At 46.4% G+C, this 23,280-nt stretch overlaps 1 protein-coding gene across 4 annotated transcripts in view; it reads left to right on the forward strand.

The window, feature by feature from the left end:
- Scn8a (sodium voltage-gated channel alpha subunit 8) overlaps positions 1–23,280 on the forward strand; it is a 182,578-nt gene that overhangs the window by 119,051 nt on the left and 40,247 nt on the right. For all 4 annotated transcript variants that reach the window (XM_076556863.1, XM_076556860.1, XM_076556862.1 and 1 more), the window contains exons 13-14: positions 14,308–14,440; positions 20,496–20,734. In XM_076556863.1, coding sequence (XP_076412978.1) covers positions 14,308–14,440; positions 20,496–20,734 — 372 coding nt within the window. The remainder of the gene's footprint in view (positions 1–14,307; positions 14,441–20,495; positions 20,735–23,280) is intronic.

The raw sequence follows: 23,280 nt of genomic DNA on the forward strand, positions 1-23,280 counted from the left end.
GACTATAAAGGTCCTTTGAGAAAAAGAGATTATTATAGACTTATTCCAAAGCAGAACGCTGCAAGAACTGTAGAAATGTTTTGAATGGGAGATTGGGTTGATGGTGTAATGGTTCTAAGAAAGCACCTGGCAGATGAAGTTCAGTTGTGGATTCCTTGTGAGAGGAATTTAGAATCTTATGAAGTGGGAGCTTCCTTGGGCAGATCTGGAGAAATGTGGGCAGAACCGGCCACTTACAGAAGTAGCAGTGTCTCCATGGGAAGGCCTGCAGTTCAGGAGGCTGGACGCCAGAAGCCAGGCACCCTGAGAGACTTCGAATTTGGGTTAGGAGGGATGGAGCTAACTTATGCTGAGTTTAGGGTTGGTTGTGGTTGTGGTGGTGGTAGTGGTGGTGGTGCTGTGTTCCTGGGATTCTGAGATCATATGTATGCTGGGGAAGCACTGAGCTCATTGAGCTGGAATTCCAGACTCATTTACCTTCTTTTAGAGGGGGTCTCACTGTGTAACCCAAGCCTTGAGCTTACGATCCTCAGTCCTCCAAGGACTGAGTTTACAGATGTGTACCACAGTGCCTGACCAACCCCGCCCAGAGGTCAACAATCCACGCCCCTCCCCCAGCCCAGTGACTCTCAACTCCCAAGTGGTAGAGTTGACTGCAGCTTCTAGCATGGGTCACTTCCCAGAATCCCTAGCAGAGCCCTAGGAGGTAAGCCCATTATAAAGCTACTTTACCTGCTGGGCGGTGGTGGTGGCATACACATTTAGTCCAGAGCTTGGGAGGCAGAGGCAGGTGGATTTCTGTGAGTTTGAGGCCAGCCTGGTCTACAGAGCGAGTTCTAGAACAGCAAAGGCTACACAGAGAAACCCTGTCTTTAAAAAAAAAAAAAAAAAAAAAGTTGGTTTCCCTGAAGCCATCTCCCATCCATCGGTGTCTGTGGTCTGACTGTAGAAGCAGCAGCCAACCATTGCTCCTGAGGGTGTAACGTTGCTCGGAAAGTGGCATAGCGTTGTCTTGTGATCCTGGTACACACACAAGAGAACTGAAGCGTGTTAACACAACACGGATACATGAATATTCACAGTCATAGTGATCGGAAAGCGGAACACCCAAATGTTCATCACCCAGTCGATGAACAACAGGCGTTTCAGCCCCACGAAAAGGGGTTGTTCGACTGTTAAGGGGAACGAGGTTGTATGTACCATGGATGGAACACAGAGATAGACTGAGTGAAGCAGCCAATTGTAAAAGATTATTATACAACTCCATTTAATGAAAAGAGGCAAATCCACAGGGATAGAAGTCGGCTTTGATTGGCAGAGTCTAGTGGAGAGTGGAGTCAGGAGTGACTGCTGACGGGCACAGATGTTGTTAGGCAGTTTCAGTCTGAGTTTCTGTCGTCGGAGATGGAGCCTCCACCTCTCAGTCAGTCTGAGTGGATAAAACACTGGAGTCTTTATCTGCAAGTGGACAGTGACAGATTTCATGTGAGAACTTAGAGCTGTGATTGGCCAAAGGACTCAAGCCCCTGGATTATGACAGACAGCCCAGGGAGCCAGCCTCATTGACCACTCCCTTAATTTTTGCCTCAGTTGCTGCTAAGGTCCAGGTTTACCAGAGTAAATTGGTCATACACCGCAGTCAGTCACGTGGGCCATTCTGCCCCCAGTTTCTCAGCCGGCAGCTTCCCGTGCCAGTGGCCCTGGCCTGGAATTGGCACATCAGGAGCCGGCTCTCTGCCCAGTGAAGCACCCCACTTCTCAGCCTGCCTGAGTCTCTGACAGAATACAAATGGCAGCAAGTGACTGTAGCACAGTCTGAATTTACAGCCGCGTCCTTCCTTTGGTTGGCCTTGACTGTTTCTGTAATTCACGTAACAGTGACTACTTCGTCACATACTCCGCGGCTATATTCCTTGTCAAAGTGTTCCACTGTTCGCTGGTTTGAAAGGATGTGGAGGGACTGTCGGACAGCCAAGGATGGTTCCAGCACTCACTATGTTAGGACTCCGCCCTCCCGAGGCGCCTCCTGAACTCCAGGCATTGCCTCTGATTGGTCTTACGGTAGCTTAGTTCCCTTTCATGGTGTAGACTCGTGAAATACGTGTTTTTGATTCAGCTTCCTTCAGTCAACAAGGTGTTTCTGTTTTAAGATATATCCAGGTGTGTAGTTCATTACAGCCAGGTGGTGTTTCAGTCCATAAATATGACACATAATTCAATTTGTCTCCACTTTGCAGCTAATACAAATAAGCTTGCCATGAGTCTTCTTCTTTTTTAATTGAAATAGATTTTTTTTTTTAAAGACAGTCTATTCTGATTATGGCTTCCCTCCCCAACTCCTCCTACCTCCCTACCTCCCAAATCCACATCCTGCCTACCTCCCCACCTCCCAAATCCACATCTTTTCTTTCTCTCATTAGGAGATAAACAAGCATCTTAAAAAAAAAAAAAAAAAAAAAAAAAAAAAAAAAAAAAAAAACTAATGATGAAATTACAAAATAAAAACAAACCAGAATAGGATAAAACAAGAAAAAAGCTCAAGAAACATATACAGATGCAGACACACACACATTCACACACACAGAAATCCCATAAAAACATAAACCTGGAAACTATAACATACACACAAAGGACCTGTAAGGTCACAACAAAACAGAACAAAAGCATACTTAGATAAAGCCCTCACACAGCATTATGAGACAAAGACCCTCCAAAAATGCTATTGGGTTCCTTTTGTGTTGGCCGTCTACTGCTGGGCACGGGCCTGCCCTAAGGAGGGGTTTGTGTATGCAGTAAGACTGCTGGAGAAGATGAGTTTTTCATTTGTGAGCAGTTATCACTTGGAGCCTTGGGCGAGCTCCTGGGTGAGGCCTGTGTCCTCTTCCCCTCTCAGCACTGGGACCCCATGAGGCCGACCTGCAGAGGCCCTGTGTCTGCTGCCACAGCCTCTGTGAGTTCCTGTGTGCATCCGTCCTGCTGTGTCTAGAGGCCTTGTTTCCTGGTGTCCTCAGTCCCCTCTGGCTCCTACAGTCTTTCCAGCTCCTGTTCACAGGGTTCCCTGAGCCCTGAAGGGAGGGAATTGATGGAAACAACCGGTTCAGGACTTGGTGTTCTGAGGTCTCCCACTCTGCACATTTCCAGCAGTGGGTTGCTGTATTTGTTCCCATCTACTGCAGGAGGATGCTGATGATGGCCGAGCAAGACACTGACCTATGAGTGTAACGGATGTTGTTACGATTCACTTTGTTGCCACATTCCTTTAGCAGGACAGTAGTATTTGGTTTTCCCCTCGGTCCCTGGCCTATCCAGTCTCAGGTTCTTGGCCACCTAAGCAGTATGAGGGATGGGTTTCATCTCATGAAATGAGCCTGAGATCCAGGCAGACACTGATTGGTCAGCCTCATAAGCTTTGTGCCAGGATTGCCATAGCATATACCTTGCACGTAGGCCACCGCTGTAGATTGGAGGGTTTGTAGCTGGACTGGTGTTGACCTCCCTCCTTTGGTGGCATGCAGAGTATCTTCCAAACCATAAACACTCGCCCACAGGGGTGAAAGCTCTAGACGGACAGCAGCTTGACTTCTCCACGTTCGGTGAGTTGTGTGAGCGTTGTCTTTAGCAAAAGGACCTTACCATCAGATGGTGGAGGGCAGCCAGTAGCCTTGGCAACAGCCTAGGTTGTTTTGGCCTTCCCATGGAGCCCCTTTGGCCCACAATTAGATTAGATATAACCCATTCCCAGTACTGGGAGCTTCATTTGGTAATGAGAGACGTCCAGTTGGGCCTCCATCTCCCCGTTACTTGGCAATTCCGTTTAGATCACTTTAATACATGTTTATATTTGAGGAAGCTTCCACTGTGTTAGGTTTCCATAGGACCCCTCAAATGGCCCTTAATTTTAGCTACCCCACTCCCATTCCCTCCCTGACTTCCCTCTTTCCTTCCCCTTCCTGTTAGATCCTTCTATTCCAGTTCCCACTTTCACTCCATCCATAACTCTCTATTTCCCCTTCCTAGGATGATCCAATTCCCCCCCCCCAACCTTACTCTATACCTAACCTCTGTAATTATATAGACTGTAGCCTGGTTGTTGAAGACTTAACAGCTAATATCCTCATATAAATGAATACATACAATATTTGTCTTTTGGAATCTGGATTACCTCATTCAGGATAATTTTTTTTTAAAGATTTATTTATTATGTATACAGTGTTTTGTCTGCATGTATGCCTGCAGGCCAGAAGAGGGCGCCAGATCTCATTACAGATGGTTGTGAGCCACCATGTGGTTGCTGGGAATTGAACTCAGGACCTCTGGAAGAACAAGCAGTGCTCTTAACCTCTGAGCCATCTCTCCAGCCCGGATAATTTTTTTTTTTAGCTCCATCCATTTACTTTCAAATTTCATAATTCCATTTTTTTAACAGCTGAATAATATTCCAATGTGTTGGTGCACCACATTTTCTTTACCCATTTGTCCATTAATAGAATCTAGTCTGTTTCTGACTGTTCTGAATAGAGCAGCAATGAACATTGCCCAGCAAGTGTCTCTGTGATAGGATATTGTGGTAGTGTGAATGTAACTGGCCCCTGAAATCTCATAGGGTGTGGCACTATTAAGAGGTGCGGACTTGAGTGGGTGTGGCTTTTTGGAGAAAGTATGTCCCTGGGGGGCGGGCTTTGAGGTCTCTTTTGATCAAGCTTCCCTCAGTGTGTCTGTCAGTCGACTTCCTGCTGCCTTCTGGTCAAGATGTAACCAGCACCATGTCAGCCTGCACACCACCCTGCTCCCTGTCATGGTGATAATGGACCAAACCTCTGAAACTGTAAACAAGCCACCCCAATTCAGTGTTTCCTTTATAAGAGTCGCTGTGGTCATGGTGTCTCTTCACAGCAATAGACACCCGGACTAAGGCAGAGGTAGAATCTTTTGGGTATATGCCTGGGCACTGTAACTGGGTCTTGAAGGAGATCTAGTCCCAGCTCCCTGAGGACCACCACACTGCTTTCATAGCAGCTGAACAAGTTGGCGTCCCACCAGCAATGGATGAGTGTCCCCTAACCCCACATCCTTACATGCATGAGCTGTCATTTGTGTTACTGGCTTTTCTGACTGGCGTAAGATGAAATCTCAAAGTAGTTTTGATTTTCATTTTCCTGATGACTAAGGATGTCGAATATTTCTTTCAGGGTTTCTTCTTTTGAGAACTCTGTTTAGATCTGCCCTCTATTTTTAATTGGCTTGTTTTCTTGATATCCAGATTTTTAATTCTTTAGTTGGTAAAAAACGAAGAATCTTTCCCCATTCTGTAGGCTGCCCCTTTGTCTGGAGGATGGCGTCCTTTGCTGTGCAGAAGCCCCTCACTTTGGTGAGGTCCCATTTACTAACTGTTGATCTTAGTGCCTGTGCTGTCAGTGCTGTGTTCAGAGAGTCTCCTCCTGTGCCGCCGAGTGCAGACTATTCACTGCCTTCTCTTCTGTCAGGTTCAGTGTGTCTTGTTTTATGTTGAGGTTCTGATCTCCTTCAGTCGACTTACCGCCAAGACTTCAAGTACTGCAATCAAATAGATCTGGAGAGAGTGGGTAACTTTGTCTTGTTCCTGATTTTAGTGGAAATGCTTTGAGTTTCCCTCCATTTAGGTTGATATTATATTGAGATATGTCCCTTGTATCTCTAATCTCTCCAGGACTTTTATCATGAATGGGTACTAGATTTTGTCAAAGGCCTTTGCATCTAATGAGATGAGCATGTGGTTTTTGTCTTTCAATCTGTCTATATGGTAGATTACACTTATCAGTTTATGTATGTTGAACCATCCCTGCATTTCTGGGATAAAGCCTACTTGATCATGATAAATGATATTTTTTATATATTCTTGTATTTAGTTTGCAAGTATTTTATTGAAAAGTTTTGTATCTATGTTCATAAGGGAAATTAATCTGTAATTTTCTTTGTTAGGTCTATGTGTGGTTTAGGTATCAGGGTAACTATGACCTTGTAAAAAGAACTGGGCAGTGTTTCTTCTGTTTCTATTTTGTAGAATAATTTGAATAGTATTGGCATTAACTCCTCTTTGAAGGTCTATGCTTTGAATTCTGTGCTAAAACCATCTGAGCCTGGGCTTTTTTGGTCGGGAGACTTTTAATGACCATTTCTATTTCCTTAGGGTTTATAGGTCTGTTTAAATTGTTTATCTGATCTTTATCACTGCCTGGTGGACCAGCCTCCAGCGGTGCAGGGCTCAAAGGGAATCCACAGAGTCTGTGTGTCTTACATGTTTTTTATCTGATGGAGTTAAGGGAGAAAGACACACACTCTTGATGGTTTCCTTCAGACATTTTCTTTATTCTTCTGCATTCTCTATTCCTGTTCTCATTCTTGATATTTTCCTTCTAACCCATTTTAACTCTCTCTCTATTCTTTTTCTTCCAGCTTATATACCCCAGCAAAATCTTTCAGGCAATATAAAAACTACAATGTGGTTACATTATTTTTCAAGTGAATAATTATAATGAATATAAGTAAAAAACAGCATGTTTTCTATATCCCTTACATGATTAAACATTTTCTGTATCACAGGTGAAAACAAATTATCCCAAGAACCCACGTATATTCATACCCAAGCAATTTGTTATAGAGTAACTGTGTAAGCAAGCAAGGTGTTCTTCTTAGTCAGGTCTTTTGCTGGCAGACTGAGTTTTACGGTTACAAAGAAAGGGCTTATGACTTTATTATCTTGAAAGGTAATCTTATAAGGAATCTTTAAGAAATCACAAGCCTAAACTTTTATATATGAAAAAAAGAATCAATCTACTCTATTTTAAATCTTTGGGATGCGTACACACTTATCAATAGTTTTTTTTTTTTTTTAATATCAAGAGATTGAGGTAAAAAATGGGTCTAAGGAATTAATCATCACCTTTGGTCATCAACCAATCCTAGCAAGAAAAGTGCGTCAGCTAGTAATAATTGGGCTGCTTTGTTCTTGTTCCCTGACCTTAAAGAGTTTCTCACTCAACTGTGTGTCTTTCTAAAACTTTAGATTATCTTCTTGGGTTTTTCACCTCAAAGCTATTGGACAAAAACATCTTAGTCTAAGTTATTCTCAGAGCTTTGTTTCAGCTGTGACAACTCTGAAACCTGTGAACACATCTCCCAACACTAAGGTTAAAAGAATTTAAACTAGTTGGGCTACTGGAACTCAGTTGTTTTTCTTAATCGTTAACCTAAGCCACAGTCTATAGGGCTCCTCAGTAGAAGAAGCTCATGTGTTCTAGCAGAGTGGCACTTCCTTTTTGTTAGATTTTTTTATCATCAAAACTCTAAACTAACATTATTATTATCAGTTAGACAGTACAGTTAGGGAAGAAAAAAATCTTCCTAATAATCCACAGGTGAAAATGCCCAGTAGAACAGGATGTATCCAAGAGATAAACACACTACATTACAGGCAGTGGGGATCTCCCCACACCCATTCACACTATGCCAGATACCAGAGAAAGATGCAGCAGATATGGGAAGGCAGAGCAGAAGCAAAAGACATTCCTGGGTCTGTGGTCTTGGGGTCTTGCCTATGCACCTCCTGGTGGGCTGACACCTTGAACTTAAATTGCCACCTGCTGCTCCTCTGACATGGCCACAGCAGGTCCTAACTCAACTTTGGTAGGTGGTGTATATCAAGAGAATTATCCATTTCTTTTAGATTTTCTAATTTGGTGGAGTACAGGTTTTTAAAGTATATTCTCATAATTCTCTGGATTTCTCCTTTTTGTCTCTAATTTTGATTTTCTCCCTCTTTTAGTTAGTTTAGTCAAGAGTTTGTAAGTCTTACTGATTTTCTCAAAGAACCAATGTTTCATTGATTTGTTTGTTTGATTTTATTGATGTCATCCCTGAGTTTATTTCTTGCCATCTACTCCTTTTGGGCATTATTTCTTCTGTTTGTTCTAGAGTGTTCAGGGGTACCATTGGAACATCTTTTTCCATCTCTGTACCCTGAGGTGATATCTGTCCTTGATGTTAAGATGTGTTTCTTGGATGCAGCAGAAGGATGGAGCCTGTTTTCACTTCCGTTCTGTGTCTTTATATTGGAAAATTGATGTTGAGACTTACCAGTGAGCAGTGTTGGTTAAGTGTTATGTCTTGGGGTTCCCCCTGCCCCCTGCCCCTCTTTCAACCTGTTTGTCAGAGATTGTTTATTCCTTATGTTTTCTTCAGGGTGATCGACCTTTCCAGGTTGAGTTATCCTTCTTGTGCCTTCTGTAGACTACATACTACTTAAATTTGTTGTTGTTGTTGTTTGTGTGTGTGTGATAGCTTTCTTTTTCCATCTATTATGATTGAAAGTTTTGCTGGGTATAGTAGTCTGGGCTGTCATCTGTGGTCTCTTAGAGTTGTAGAACATCTGTCCAGTCCCTTCTGGTTTTTAGACTCTCCACTGAAAAGTCAGGTGTTATTATAATAGGTCTGCCTTTATATGTTACTTGGTCCTTTTTCCTTGCAGTTTTTAATATTCTTTCTTTGTTCTGCATGTTTACTATTTGGATTTTTATGTGTCATGGGGACTTTCTTGACTTTCTTTTCTGCTGTTTGGTGTTCTGTATGCTTCTAGTACCTTGATACACACCTCTTCTTTAGGTTAGGGAAATCTTCTATGATTTTTTTTCTTTTTCTTTTTCTTTTTTTTTTTTTTTTTTTTTTTTGGTTTTCTGAGACAGGGTTTCTTTGTATAGCTTTGCGCCTCTCCTGGAACTCAATTGGTAGCCCAGGCTGGCCTCGAACTCACAGAGATCTGCCTGGCTCTGCCTCCCGAGTGCTGGGATTAAAGGTGTGTGCCACCACCGCCCGGGTTTCTTCTATGATTTTGTTGAAAGTATTTTCTGTTCCTTTGGCCTGGGTTTCTTCTCCTTCTTCTATTCCTATTATTTGTAGATTTGGTCTTTTCATAGTGTCCCAGATCTTCTGGATGTTTTGTGTCTGAATGTTTTGTTTGTTTGTTAGTTTTTTTTTTTTTTTTTTAGATTTAACTGAGGTGTCCATTTTTTTCTATTTTGTCTTCAGTGCCTGAGATTCTCTCTTCTGTATCTTGTATTCTCTTGGTGAGGCTTGCCTCTGAGGTTCTTGTTTGAGTTCCTAAATTTTTCATTTCCAGTTTTACCACAATTTGGGTTTCCTTTCGTGATTCCATTTCCACTTTCATGTGCTCAGCTCTTTTCTTCATTGCATTTCACTGGTTTTTTGTGTTTTCATAGATTTCATTAATGGATTCATTCATAGCTTCTTTAAGGTCCTTGAGCATATTCATAAGAGCTATTTTGAAGTCCTTACCTTGTGCTTTATCTACATCGAATTTCTCAGGGCCTGCTGTAGTAGGTCTGCTGGGCTCTGGTGGAAATACTGTCCTGGTTGTTACTGGTTGTGTTTTTAGGCTGGAGTCTAGGCATCTGGGTCTGGGATGACTGTGGTTCTAAGTGTTGATTTGGTCTTGTTGCCCTCTCAGACTTAGTCCCTGCTGGGTGTGGTCACTGGGAATCCTGGGTAGAACTTGTTTCTGGGTTTGGGGAGCTGATATGCAAGAATGGGGATGGGCTAGAAGGGTGGGGAGGTGGGGGTGAGGGGCTGAGAGGGTACGTGAGGGAAGGAAAGCTGTGCCTGCCAGAAGAATCTGTGGGTCCACAGGGAAGACAGGCCCATGCTAGTGGTTGTCACAGAGCTAGGGATAAGCCTGGGTAATTGACACTGGAGGACAGGACCATGGCCAGCTGGTTTCCAGGGAGAAACAAAGAGATGGGTGAAGAATGCAGGCTGTGGGGAGGATTTGCTTAGTCCCTGGGATGGGGGCAGAGAGGAAGGAGCGCCACAGTAGGTATTCTCCTACAAACCTGGCGATAAGACTGGGGAACTAGGAGAGTGAAGATCCCACCTGGTTCCAAGGCCAGTGTGAAGCCTGTCTTGAGCCCTGGTGAGGCTGGGGCATGCAGTGACCGAGGCAGTTGAGTGTGGGAATGCATATAAACTCTTTAGTGCATTGTTTGAGATCTCTTGACCACTGTTAACTCATTTTATTGAATTGTTGCTAGTTTCTTTGATGCTCTAGATATAGGTCCATTATGACAAAATCCAACATCAATTTTCATTTTGTGATATTGCTTTCTGCATCTTGTTCAAGAACTCTGCCTCTGCCTTCAATGTTATGAAAATGTTGTTGACAGCTTAATGGCTTTTGGTTTCATAGTCACATCTCCGGTCTTCTCAAATTAATTTTTGTATATGAAGTGAAGTGAGGATTAACCTGATGGATCCTCAGTCTTTCAGCACCACTTGTGAAGGCTTTCTTTTCCCGTCATGTCGGAACCTCAGGCAAACGCGTCGTTTCATGCACTGTGAGTCATGTCTGGCGTCCGCCCCGCCCCCTGCATTCTCTGATTCTGTCAACGCATGCTAGCCTTCTTCATTCCCACCTTGTGAGAAGTTTTGAAATGGGGTAGTACAAATCTTTTAAACAAAACTCTGTGTGCATTTAGAGGTGTATGACGGATGTCCTTCAGGAGGTTATTTTAACATTCTCAGTCTTTCTAAAGATTCATTTTTCTTTCTCCAGCCTTTACATGTCCTTAATAATTTCAGAAACATCAATTTCTTCCGAAAAGCCTTGAACTTTGTCAGGCATTACCCTGAACTGGTGAGTCTATTTGAAGAGAGAGGACATCTTAATTTTAGTATCAGTGGACATCATTTATCTAGTATAAATAAAAATATACTCCTTTATTTAAGTCTCCTGAAGTATCTCTCAGGAAAGTTGCATAATTTATCATGAAAGTCTCACATATTTAAATAGTTTTATTCTATATTACCATAAAGATGCAATTTTTAGAGCTTTATTTTTGAAGAATTGCTGGGATATAGAAATACAGTAGATTTTTCCATTCTATACATTGTAGCATCTTGGTTCTATTAGCTGTGGAGGGTTTGGAGGAAATTTCATAGAGTTTCTATATATACAATAATATTTTCTGTAAATAGCTGCCGTATTTACCTTTTTATTTTCTTTATTGCACTAGCCTGGACTTCAGATTCAGCTGACAGGAGTGATGAGAGAAGACAGCTTCTTTCCTATGTTAAAGAAAGCGTTTCAAGTCTGACCAGAGGTGTGGTGCTGTCTCTCTCTAGTCAGGCTGACGCTGCCTGTTCCCTTTAGGTTTGTTGAGCTACAGTGTCACAGAGGTGTTTGATTTGTAGATGCTGGTTTTCCGTGTCTGTGAGGTGATCTTATGCATCCGCTTTGTTCTCAGTCTGACGACACTCACTTCCCTGTACCCTCTCTCTGGTCTCCTTCCATTGGCCAGAAGGAGACAGGAATAACAGTTGTTCTGACTTAATAAGCTGGAAGGTCAACTTTTTGTGGTTTATGGGAGATTTTTAAACAACAGCCAAGACTGGGAGTAAAGAGCACGTGGCGTGAGTCCAGTCCGCGGCCCTGCAGAGGCAAGAATGTGGGCTTCCTTAGCGGGGATCCTCAATGATGGCCCAGTGAGCTCACTCCATCTTTTAGACTCTGCTTTCACTGATCTTGGTTTTTAAGGTCATTACTAATATATTCTGAAGAAGTTGTATGTAGATGTAACATACCACCATAGTTGTATCTTGTTTTATACAGATGCAGAAAAAGTAAGATACTGAAACCATATTATATGTAATTTCCCATTCCTTAGTCGTCGTTTGGTTCTTTGGGAGAGAACATTCTGAAAACCATCTGTCATATACCCTGTAGATTGATCGAGGGGTCAACTCAGTAAGAGTCTAGAATCAATCCAATGGCAGAAGTAAGTGTCTAATATACAGAGCCTTTTTATGTTCATTTTCACATGATTATCATTTCTGCAGTGTAGTAGGTTAATCTGATTTCTTAAATGTTCTATCAGAATGGAAACTATAGCAAAAAGTGGCTCCTCAGAGAAATGTGCATTTATCTGAGATAATGGGTCAGTCACACTTACATACACAGATGTTTTTATAGCACTCAGTTGGAATCCCCAAGGAAATCAGTTCTTCATCCTCTCCATTTCTTCTGTGGCTCTGCTGCACAAACAAGTAAGGCCCCCATGAACCAAATGTCTGTCAGTGAGACAGTGTGCACCGTCGGTAAGACAGTGTACATCGTCGGTAAGACAGTGTGAGTCGTCGGTAAGACAGACAGTGTACATCGTCGGTAAGACAGTGTGAGTCGTCGGTAAGACAGTGTGCACCGTCGGTAAGACAGTGTGAGTCGTCGGTAAGACAGTGTGAGTTGTCGGTAAGACAGTGTGCATCGTCGATAAGACAGTGTAAGTTGTCGGTAAGACAGTGTGAGTCGTCGGTAAGACAGACAGTGTACATCGTCGGTAAGACAGTGTGAGTCGTCGGTAAGACAGTGTGAGTTGTCGGTAAGACAGTGTGCATCGTCGATAAGACAGTGTAAGTTGTCGGTAAGACAGTGTGAGTCGTCGGTAAGACAGACAGTGTGCGTCAACACTTTGATGAGATAAATGTTGTCTTCTGCTGGGAATTACCCTCTGCCGTCTTTCAGATCTAAAGCGTGTAAGGACCGAGGGGTCTGGGGAGCTCCTTAGAAGTGTTTTATTTCCAAGACAACCAAGATCATTTTGGAACTGATCTGGCATGCTTCTCTCGACTCATATGAACATGTCTTTTCCTGTGCTGGAAATGGTGACTGTCTGTCTAAGCCACCACGGAAGGAGCAGGAAAGACCACAGAGGCGGCCTAATTCAGGACAGTATGGTGGCTGAAGAGGTGGTTTTTAAACCATCCACTGAGACTGGTCTGCTGTAGATGTCACAAAGAGCATAATCCAGGGGCAGTAAGAAACTCATCCCTGGGGGCTGGAAAGGCCACCGCTTTTCCAAAGGATCCAGGTTTGAGTTCCAGCACCCACGTGGCTTCTCACAGCTGTCAGTAGCTCCAGTTCCAGAGGATGTGATCTCCACAGGCACCAGTCACATACGTGGTACACAGACATGCACACAGGCAAAGCACTCACATCCACGTTAAAAACGATGGAGGTGATGGTGGTGGTGGTCCTAAACTCGGCTGCAGCCCAGTACACCACTATTAAGCATTAAACAAATATATTTTATAACAACACAGTGATGTATTTACCATCTATATTTTATTTGGTTGGGAAATTTAAACATTGTAATTTAATTAAATGTGGTTTTTTTTTGTTTTTGTTTTTTGTTTGTTTTCAAGACAGTATTTTACTATGTAGCTCTGGCTGTCCTGAAACTCACTCTATAGACCAGACTGGCCTTGAACTCACAGAGATCTGCCTGCCTCTGCCTCACTAGTGCTGGGATCAAAAGCGTGTGTCACTACACCCAGCATAAAAATGAGGTGTTTTTTTTTTTAAATTGGCCACTTTCAAATGTCCAGAGGAGCATATGGTACAATTAAGATCAGTCTTCTCTCACTTTCTTCTATGGCTTGGAGAGGGCTTAGAGCCCCGGCTTCCTAACACTTAGCCAGGCTGATATTTGCTCACCATTTAGAAGGGATGGGCATGGCACTTCTCCAGGCAGAAGCAGCATCTGGGAAGGAGCTCAACCTCCCGAGTTCCAGGTGGAGGTGAATTTGACTTATTTTGGCAATAGATCAACTCCAGCCAGATGTTGTGGCTATAAGGTGAGGCCGGAAAGACAGGGTTGTAGTGCCCCAGGGTGCGGTTTCCTACTTCATGCTTGACCAGATGAGGTATTCAGGTCCCAGCCAGAGTAGCAGTTCATTGAAGATTTGATTAGATATGACCCATGGCCAACTTACTGCATTCTGTTTCTTAAAGTGAGTAGGATTATAGGGTCAAGTAGTTTATTTGTCTTAAATGTCCTAGGAAGCAGGACCTAAATCCAGTTAGAAAGTGGTTACTATCAGGATGTCTTGCTGGCCGGTTCTTAACTGTAGCTCACAGCTGGGTAAGACTTGTGGCAGCTCAAGCCAGACCAGATGCCAGCGTGGAGAGGGGAGGTAGGCGTGGAGTCTGCCCCTGGCTGCTGGGAGAGGTAGGAGAACACAGAGTTGGGTGGGTAGGGAATCGGGAGAGCGGACCTGGGAGAAGTTGGGAAAGGGAGTGCCCATAATCAAAGCACATATGAGATTCTCACAGAACTAATAGAAAATGTTCACGACTTTAAGAGAGCGATGCAGATCACAGGGCTTTTGCTCACACTCTGGACTGTCAATCCAGTGGGACCCAAGCCTTGTGTACCAGACTCCACTCACCCCGTTTTGCTTTGTTGTGTTTCTTTGTCGTTTTAGGCAACAACCGAAGTGGAAATCAAGAAGAAAGGCCCTGGGTCTCTCTTGGTCTCCATGGAGCAGCTAGCCTCTTACGGGCGGAAGGACAGGATCAACAGCATCATGAGTGTCGTCACCAACACGCTAGTGGAAGGTATGCGCCCGGGTCCCTGTCGGAGCAACCGATCTGGGAGTGTGTCGTGTGCGTGGCGAATGAGACCCTGCCCCTCCATGTGAGCTTTGCAAAACTCTGAGCCTTTGCAATAGATCATACCAAACATAGAAACCAGGGCCACAGACTGTCCTCCGGAAGCCGCATTTGGAGACTCAAATAAAGGCCTAAGGTCTACCTCCAGCATCATACAGAGGCGAGAAGGATGGAGGAAGGGCGCGGAATGGCTGGAGGGTCCCTAGAGGCTCCAGTGAAACCGTCCTGGGTAGATGCTGTGGGTAGAGCGGCACATTCCACGTGATGGAGTCCCTTCCTGGCCTCGGCCTCACAACATCCTCTTTTCCCCTCTAGTGACTTGCAGCCCTTTAGATGTTTTCTGAAGGAACACATTCTGTGCATTTGATGGCCCCTAATTCTGCCACTCTCCAGACACCCCACACATCCACAGATAACGTGTGATGTGTAATGAGATAAACCCCAAACCAAGAGTCTCTCCCCAAGACTTTGTGCCACAGGGGAAAAGCCACTACTTTTGAATCCTAACTGGTCTCCAGTGATGTCACTGTGCTGACTTCTCCAGGCTCCATTTTCTCCCTGACACAGCTTGGCCTACCATGGAACTGCTGAGAATTTTCCTTTAGGCCATGGTACCTCTGGCGATCACCACTCTCTCTGCAGTCCTATATGTATCCCAGGCTCCTCTTGGAGGTGAATGCAGTGACTAGGGTCCCTCACATGGGAGTCCCATTTCTGTGAGGATTTTCTTCATCCAGTGCTGCTTTACCTTTAGATAGCTATTCTCAGAGTACACACACAGTCTCAGTGCTCACCATGATCCTTGAGGTGATGGCACTTAGGAGTGTCCTGCTCGCCACAGGACGTGTGTGTGTGTGTGTGTGTGTGTGTGTGTGTGTGTGTGTGTGTGTGTTGGGGTATGGGTGCCCTGGAAAGAGAATTCCTAAGAAACCCCTGTAGGAGTATTGTTACCCCCAGAAAAAAAAAGGAGACACACCATAACTGGGCTTAAGAGAGCATCAGGTCAAGTCTGTCTAATTGTTAAAAATTGAGCAGCCTCCCTCCAGCTGCCCGGACAACCACTGTCCATTCTAGTTTTTTCAGTTCCCGTTGTGTTCAGTGTCTGAAGGAACATCTTCAAGCTTGGTGGCTTGTGTTTTGAGGTTTCAGGCAAATTACTGCAGACTATAAGAATTCCAAGTTGAGAAACACTAGTCTGAGAATTTTGACTCATTTTATTATTCACTTAGAGACCAAGACAGGATCTTTCCAAGTGTGCATGGCAGTTGAGGAAGAAGAACAAACTCTGTAGATTCATTCATGATTGGCAGGGGACATGGGAACAAGAGAACGATCTGTCCAGAGCAGCAATTACCGATTGCTCATTGCAGTGGCCTGGCATAGGGTTCAGCCAGCGTGGAGACTCAGACAACATTGTCAGACTGGGCTTCGCTGTGCTTGGAATCCCTTGTGGAAGCCATGATTGGATAGAAGGCCACTGGGGCACTTGCCCCTTAAAAACTGACCTTGTCTTTCCCCATTCTGCTCCCACATGCTCTACTTTCCACTAGCGTCCCCCGGGCTGGAGGCGGCTGTGGCTGCAGTTGTGGCCGTGCGGCTCGGCTCTGTTGGTAGGCCCGACTCTTCCCGTAGCCTGTACCCGTCCTCCCACCCGAGCCCAGACACCCTCCTGTCCTGTGCTGTGTCCTGACCCCTTTAGTTGAAGCCAATGAGCTCGAACTGACTAGTGTGAGGAGACTGGAGACATTAACTGACTTTAACCATGGATGCTGCTGTGTTTACTGCCTGCTACATTAAATGAGTCATCATTCCTGTTTCCCACACTTAAAGTTGGGAAGCTCTGACGTTGATCTAATCCAAAGATCTCATTGATTTTGAACCAGTGAAACAGACTCTTGCCTATCTAAAGGTTTAGATACTGTAGTGAGATTTCTAGAACCCTGTTCTTAAGGAGAAAAATCTCTCTGCCCTTCCTCACACCATCCTATTGAAAACTCACTTAGCCGTGTGCAGTGGACTCCACCACATCCCCAGCTAGCAGAGCCGTAAGCTCCGGGGATGCTGCGGAGCTGGGTGAGATGTAGGCCTGCACTAAAGCTGAGGGAGGAGAGAAGACCCTGGCGAGGCGGGAGGGGCGGTAGTGATGGTGGGTGGAGGGGCTGATTCCCTGGAGAGAACTGGCCGCACACTCACGGCCTCTCCAGCATCACCCCGCCGGAGCCGTCAGTGTCTGCCGTCACCTCTTTGGTTCAGCTGGAAGTGCAGAGGCCTAGCCAAAAATTGCTGAAAGTTGTCGAGTCGAGCTGAGGGAAACCCCTACCAGAAACTCGTTGGTCCATCAAAGTCTCCGTCGTGACGAACTTAACAGGCGCACTTTGAAGACGGTTTCCAGTATTCCTAGGACCGAGACGTGTGGGTGACCCCTCTAAAAGTTCCAGAAGCAGTGTAGGAGAAACTTCGTAAACCTTCAAACACTTCACTCCTTTATCTGAGCTCATTCCCCCAACAAACACTGTACCGTGGAGGCTTGTGGGGCCTGGCCATGACGGCAGAGCCCCTGTAAAAACATCAGGTACAGGTACAGGTACAGTTCTGTCACTAGGGAAGCTGAGGCAGGAAGATCCAGAGAACCCCGTGAGGCAACATAATGAGACCCTGACTCAAAATAATACGAACTAAAAAGAAACTATCAAGCCTCCCCATTGAGTCAAGGATCTTCTCCACTTCCCACGCTCATTGTACCCTCTGTGGAGCTGATCACCCAAGGCTCGCCCCAGCCCCAGGACATAGATGAGGGGTAGGGTACAGGTGACCCGTGGGGATCTTTTGGCCGCCGGGAGGGTGGAGAACCCCTTGATCTCTGGTAGGACCTGGAGCCTCGAGCTGTGTAGTGTGGTAATTATGTCATCTCTCAAATGTGAACAGTCAGGGCTTCTTCTTCCACAGCCGAGCCGCCGAGCTGCAGACATTTGGAGAAGGGAGGAGGTAAAAAAGGAACGGAACCAGATTTCCAAATATGTACTATAAGAATTTATGGAAATAAGAGAACCTTTTCATTTTCTTTTTTGGGGAGGCAAACTAAATTTACCTTGGGAAAGGAGGGAGTTCTGAGAGAAAGAAGCCGAGGCAGATTCTCTTCACAGACTTCTTTTCCCACGCAAACTCCCACGTGCCTCTCACTGGGGCCCTTCAATCCGAAAACCAAGGCAACCATTTTCTTAGCAACCAGGGAGCCAGTCAGATACCCACCCTACCTAAAATAAAGCCATCACCCTGAGCCACAGCCAGCTGGCTGCAGAAAGGACAGGCGGGATGGCTGACAGCAGCCACCCTGTTCTTGGGGAAACATTGGAAATTTTTGTTTATTTTGTTTATATTCATTTATTTGATTGTTGGTGGATTTCGTATTTAAAATTGGGGGCTTATTATGCAGCCCTAGCTAGCCCAGGGCTTGTTATTTATCCCAGACTGGCCTCAGATTTGTGGTGATCATCCTGCATTAGTTTCCTGAGTGCTAGGCTTACAAGGGTGCCCAGCTCCAGGGAGAACTTTATTTTTATTCCATCAGTGTAACTGGGGTTGAGGTCCTGCAGACCTTGGTCTTGAGATGTCCGTCTGTCTGGTTTCCACCACCTTGGTCTTAAGATATCTGTCTGTCTGGTTTCTACTGCCTTGGTCTTGAGATGTCCAACTGTCTGGTTTCTATTACCTTGGTCTTGAGATGTCCATCTGTCTGGTTTCCACCACCTTGGTCTTGAGATGTCCATCTGGCTGGTTCCCACCACCTTGGTCTTAAGATGTGGGTCTGGCTGGTTTGAAGTTAGGCTTTGTGAAGAACACCTTCGCTGCATGAGGAACTTGAGTTTTGTGATCCTAACTGTTCCGTTTCCTGTGATTTGAGGAGAATTTTGTCACCTAAGCCTTGTCCCTGGGTTGATGTGGCTACAAGCTGAGCTGCTCTCAGCCTTAGCCACCCAGTCATCTTTTTTGGCCTCCTAAATAATCTGAGAGACCATGTAGTCAGTGTCTTTTCAGTGCTGAGAGTCTCCCAGGTCTGGGGGACCTCCTGAAGGAGGCATCCATGTGTGGGTGTGTCTGGGGAGGTCACCCAGGAAGGAGGGCGTCCATGTGTCCGTGTGTCTGGGGAGGTCACCAGGGAAGGAGGGTTTCCATGTGTGGGTGTGTCTGGGGAGGTCACCCGGGAAGGAGGGCGTCCCTTGGGCTGATCCCAAGCTCCTGCTCACACTTCAGCCAGAGTAGTTCTTGGCTTACCTCCGTTACGTATGGGCCACAGGAGGTGTTTGAAAAACTAGATTCTTTTAAGAGAGGGCGCAAGAGAAAGTAAGGGGAGGGGAAAGAAGGCCAGTGCAGTGGGGAGGGAGAGAGAGGCTGCAGGGAGAGAAGGAAAGCGTGAACGCAGGAAAGAGCGAGAGATGAGCCAGGAAGAGAGGGACATGAGGAGGGTGCTCCCCGTGTGGCTGACTCAGCTGTGACCTGCAGCCTCCTGAAGGTGGGGACGCCGGCCCGTCCTCTGAACATGGTGGATACAGGTGTGCTGGCGTCGTCCGCGCTGCGGGCTGCACCCTTCTGCCGTGGCTTCTTGGCATCGCTGCCTTTTCTGCTGGTGGAGACAGCATTTCTGCCAGACACTCTCCAGAGCGCTCGCTGTCTGCTGGGGGGTGCTGAGGCGCTTCACAGATAGTTTAGCGTGTTTAATTAGTTCTGTGTGTGTTGTGCGTACGTGTGTGTTAGTATAGGCGTGTGAAGATACGCATGTGTGCACATTCGCATGGAGACCAGAGGTCAGGAGGCTGGGCTGGCACCAGTGAGCTGCAGGGATCTGCCCGTCTCTGTCTCGCCAGCACTGGGGTTCCACACATGCACTGGTGTGCTGGGCGCTTACGTGAGTCCTGGGGTCCGAACTCAGGCTCTCATGTTTGTGTGGTGAGCATTTTACTGACGGCCATCGCTCCCAGCCCCCAACTTGGTTAATTCTCACCCAAATAATTAATTTAATTAATTATTAATTAATTAAAATTGAAAATTTATAAACGGCTTCTTTTTCATGGTCCCACAATTATCAGCAAGTGTCTGGCCTAGTACTTGAGCCCAGGTATTCCTAGCCTCAGTGTTTATACTTTTGATGGCGGCTCTGATAAAAATGTAATGGCACACTGTAGAACAGAGCGCCTTCCGTAACCGAGGATTTGTGCCGGGCTCTGCACTCGCTGCCTGATGTACAGCATCTCTCCCCTTTAACCACGCGTGCGTAACCTCCTTAGACGAGAGCAGAGCAGCTCACTTCCTGCTCGGACCTACAAAGTCGCTGCTGAGCCCTGGAGGTCAGTCACCTCGCTTTAGGTCGTCCCGTTCACGAGTGCCGACGCCAGCTGAACTGGGGGTCAGACTCCAGGGGCCAAGCTCCTGACCACCGGGACCTGTCCTGTGCCTAGCGCACTGAGACGTATGTGTAGATGGATGCTGTCGGGAGGGCACCTGCCCTTCTCCCTATAGGGAAGGAAACCTGAGGATCCACAGGCAAGTCCCTCTAGTCCCAGCATGAGCAGTGACAGCCACCTGCCCTGTTTTCTCTCTACACCATTGGTCCTCAGCCTTCCTAATTCTGTGACCCTTTAACACAGTTCCTCATGCTGTGGTGACCCCAACCATAAAATTGTTTTTATTGCTACTTCATAACTGCAATTTTGCTACTGTTATGAATCCTAATGTAAATATCTGTGTTTTCTGATGGTCTTAGGTGACCCCTGTGAAAGGGTCATTCGACAAACCCCACCCCCACCCCAAAGGGTATTGACCCACAGGTTGAAAAACTCTCTCTCTCTCTCTCTCTCTCTCTCTCTCTCTCTCTCTCTCTGTGTGTGTGTGTGTGTGCGTGTGCGTGTGCGTGTGCGTGTGCGTGTGCGTGTGCGTGTGCGTGTGCGTGTGTGTGTGTGTGTGTGTGTATGTACTGAGAGCTCTCTTTGTTCTTTGCGCATTCCAGAGCTGGAAGAGTCTCAGAGAAAATGCCCGCCATGCTGGTATAAGTTTGCCAACACTTTCCTCATCTGGGAGTGTCACCCCTACTGGATCAAACTGAAAGAGATTGTGAACTTGATCGTCATGGACCCTTTTGTGGACTTGGCCATCACCATCTGCATCGTTCTGAACACACTGTTTATGGCAATGGAGCATCACCCCATGACACCACAGTTCGAGCACGTCTTGGCCGTAGGAAACCTGGTAAGACGGAGCAGGGTCTCCCGATGGAATGACTCCCGCGTGGTTTTGCTGTGGGCCTTCTTTTCCTTACTTGGGACATTGGAGTTCAGCTAACCAGAAAGGGATGGTTAGTTGGGGGCGAGTGCACCCCTGTCGTGGCGTCGTCCGCGCTGTGGGCTGCACCCTCAGCTGTGGCTTCTCTGCAGAGCTCTGAGGCCGTCACTTAGAGCTGTTGGCAGGAACCAACCTCAGTGACAGAGTGGGAGACAAAGACAGTGGGTGGTTTATCAGCCGGAGCCAAGGATTTCTGGATTGTTCGTGGGGTTTTTGCCTCCTCTCGTTCTGTTTCTCATGTCGATCCCTGTATTGCTCAAAAAAATCCACTTCCCCTTGTACCTTAGATAACGGCCCCTAAAATGGGGGAGGGGGGTAGTGCATAAAGCACCCCACACCACTTGCACTGTGGAATCTCACCTCCCACGTGGGGTTATTTATGAGAAACTCTCAATTCCAAACTGCCTTCCCCTCCAATCCAGCTTCTGGGCCATCATCCAGTTTCTGCCATTAGCTGGATCTCCGCCAAATTTCCTGTAATGTTAAGTCATGTGTTTATTATATTATTTAGAAGGTAAAATATGCAGCTTTAAAACATCAAGACGTTATCATTTCGGATGGTCTGTTTTCCTGGTACAAAGATGAGACGTTGTTGAGTTCTGATAGTAAAAAATTAGTTGGAAGTAATCCTCCAGGTCATCAAGACCCCGCCCTTCCTTAGGAGCTGCCCCCATCCAGCTCCATGCTTAACTTCGGGGTGACGGCTGCCCGGTGTTCCCTGCACTCATGTTCGCCTTCTTGCACAAGCTCACACACACATTCCCACACACGTGGGATCTCCACCTTCAGCCCTCACACACTGTTATTAATACATTTTTAGTTCCCATCCTTAAAATACGCTTTTACCCAGAGCAGGCCTCATCTCTTCTCCTCTTCCTCTTCCTCCTCCTCTTTCTCCTGTTCTTCCTCTTCCTCCTCCTCTTTCTCCTCTTCTTCCTCTTCCTCCTCTTCCTTCTATTTTTTTTTTTTTCACTTTTACTCTTTGCAGATGACATGCCCGTTTTCCAGAACTCCCTCGGTCTGTGTCTGACCTCCTGCAATCTCACCGAGCCGGGCAGCTTGGTACAGTACCCGTGTTGGGCTGCCCGGTGCTCATGGCCTCCACCCAGTCCAGCTTCCGGTTGTCTCCTCATTTCGGTTCCGTCCTCACTGGATCACGGCTTAGGTGGTGTGTGAGGCTTCTCTGCACAGTTACCCTTTTCCATTTGTGATTAATTCACTTGTGAGGGAAACATTGTGAGTTATCTGAGTTTCCTGGTCATTGGCTTTTGGCTTGTCCCTCCCTATCAGAACGGACTCCTGCTCCTCATTTTATCCACTCTATTATAGTGTGGTACTGTCATTTACTTCTATGTTCACCCTGTCCCTGATTTGCTATTGGGAAGCCTTCAACCTGGTTTCAGTGTCCTTTTGATATATTTTAGTTTCTTCCTTGCTTTCTGGTACCACAAAAATAACCCAGGATAATTTTGCATTTTTTTCTGTGCCAGAATTGAATAGGACATTCTCAAGAAGCCCTGGTCATCTCAGTGAATGTAGTATTTTGAAGCCAAGACTGGCATCCGGGTGTGCATATTAGAGCAACACGCAGCCTGCTTGGTAGAATGAACCCATTGTACCCAGTGACAGCCACAGAGGACTCTGCCACTTCCGGTCTAGTCTAACGCCACGGCGATCTTTCCGTTTCCTTCCTTTCTACCTTTGCAACTCCTCAGACTATAAGAAGCCAGGTAGCAGTGCCCGTGATAGACTTAGGTGATCATACACCCAGCATTGCCTCCCAGGACGTAGACACCCAGGTCCAGGTCCAGTACCCTCTGCTGGGTGCCTTCAGCACACACAGGTGGTGCCTGCCCCCCTTCAGCACCTGGACCGCTGCTCTCCATAGGGAGAGTCCTTCATCCTTCCAAGACTGACAGCCCGCACAGGCCACCTACACGCCTTGATTTTGTGTGCCCTACTTGACTCTTGAAGAGCCATGCGAGCCTGCCTGGACATGCTCCTCACCCCACCACAGGCTTTCCCTGGAATGGGAGTTCTCTCCAGCCTGCTTAGACTGGGGCTCCTCACACCATGCCACCTGTCTGTGTGACACTCCCACGTGCTCACTTCCGCCCGGCTCACACCACACCACATCCTCACTTCCTGTCTCCTCAGATGGGGCCTCTTCTCTGAGGCACTGTCCTCACCGTACACCGGCCGTTGCTGCGGGGCGCTCTTCCTGCCCCCATGTCCTCCTCACTGAGACGCTCTTAACCCTGCTCACGTTCTCACTCTCAGCCCCGCTTCACCGTCCGGCTCGGTGTGGATGCCTTCCCATCCCACTGGGACCCCGGTGCCAGCGCAGTGTAGCTACCCCAGGCAGATCTCAGCCCACCTCGAGAGGCCCTCCCGGGACTGGTCCTCCATAGTGGAAGGAAGCCTCTCCCTGGCTCTGATGGCCGATGCTGTTC

Source organism: Peromyscus maniculatus, chromosome 20 (genome assembly GCF_049852395.1).
Source record: "Peromyscus maniculatus bairdii isolate BWxNUB_F1_BW_parent chromosome 20, HU_Pman_BW_mat_3.1, whole genome shotgun sequence".
NCBI lineage: Eukaryota > Metazoa > Chordata > Mammalia > Rodentia > Cricetidae > Peromyscus > Peromyscus maniculatus.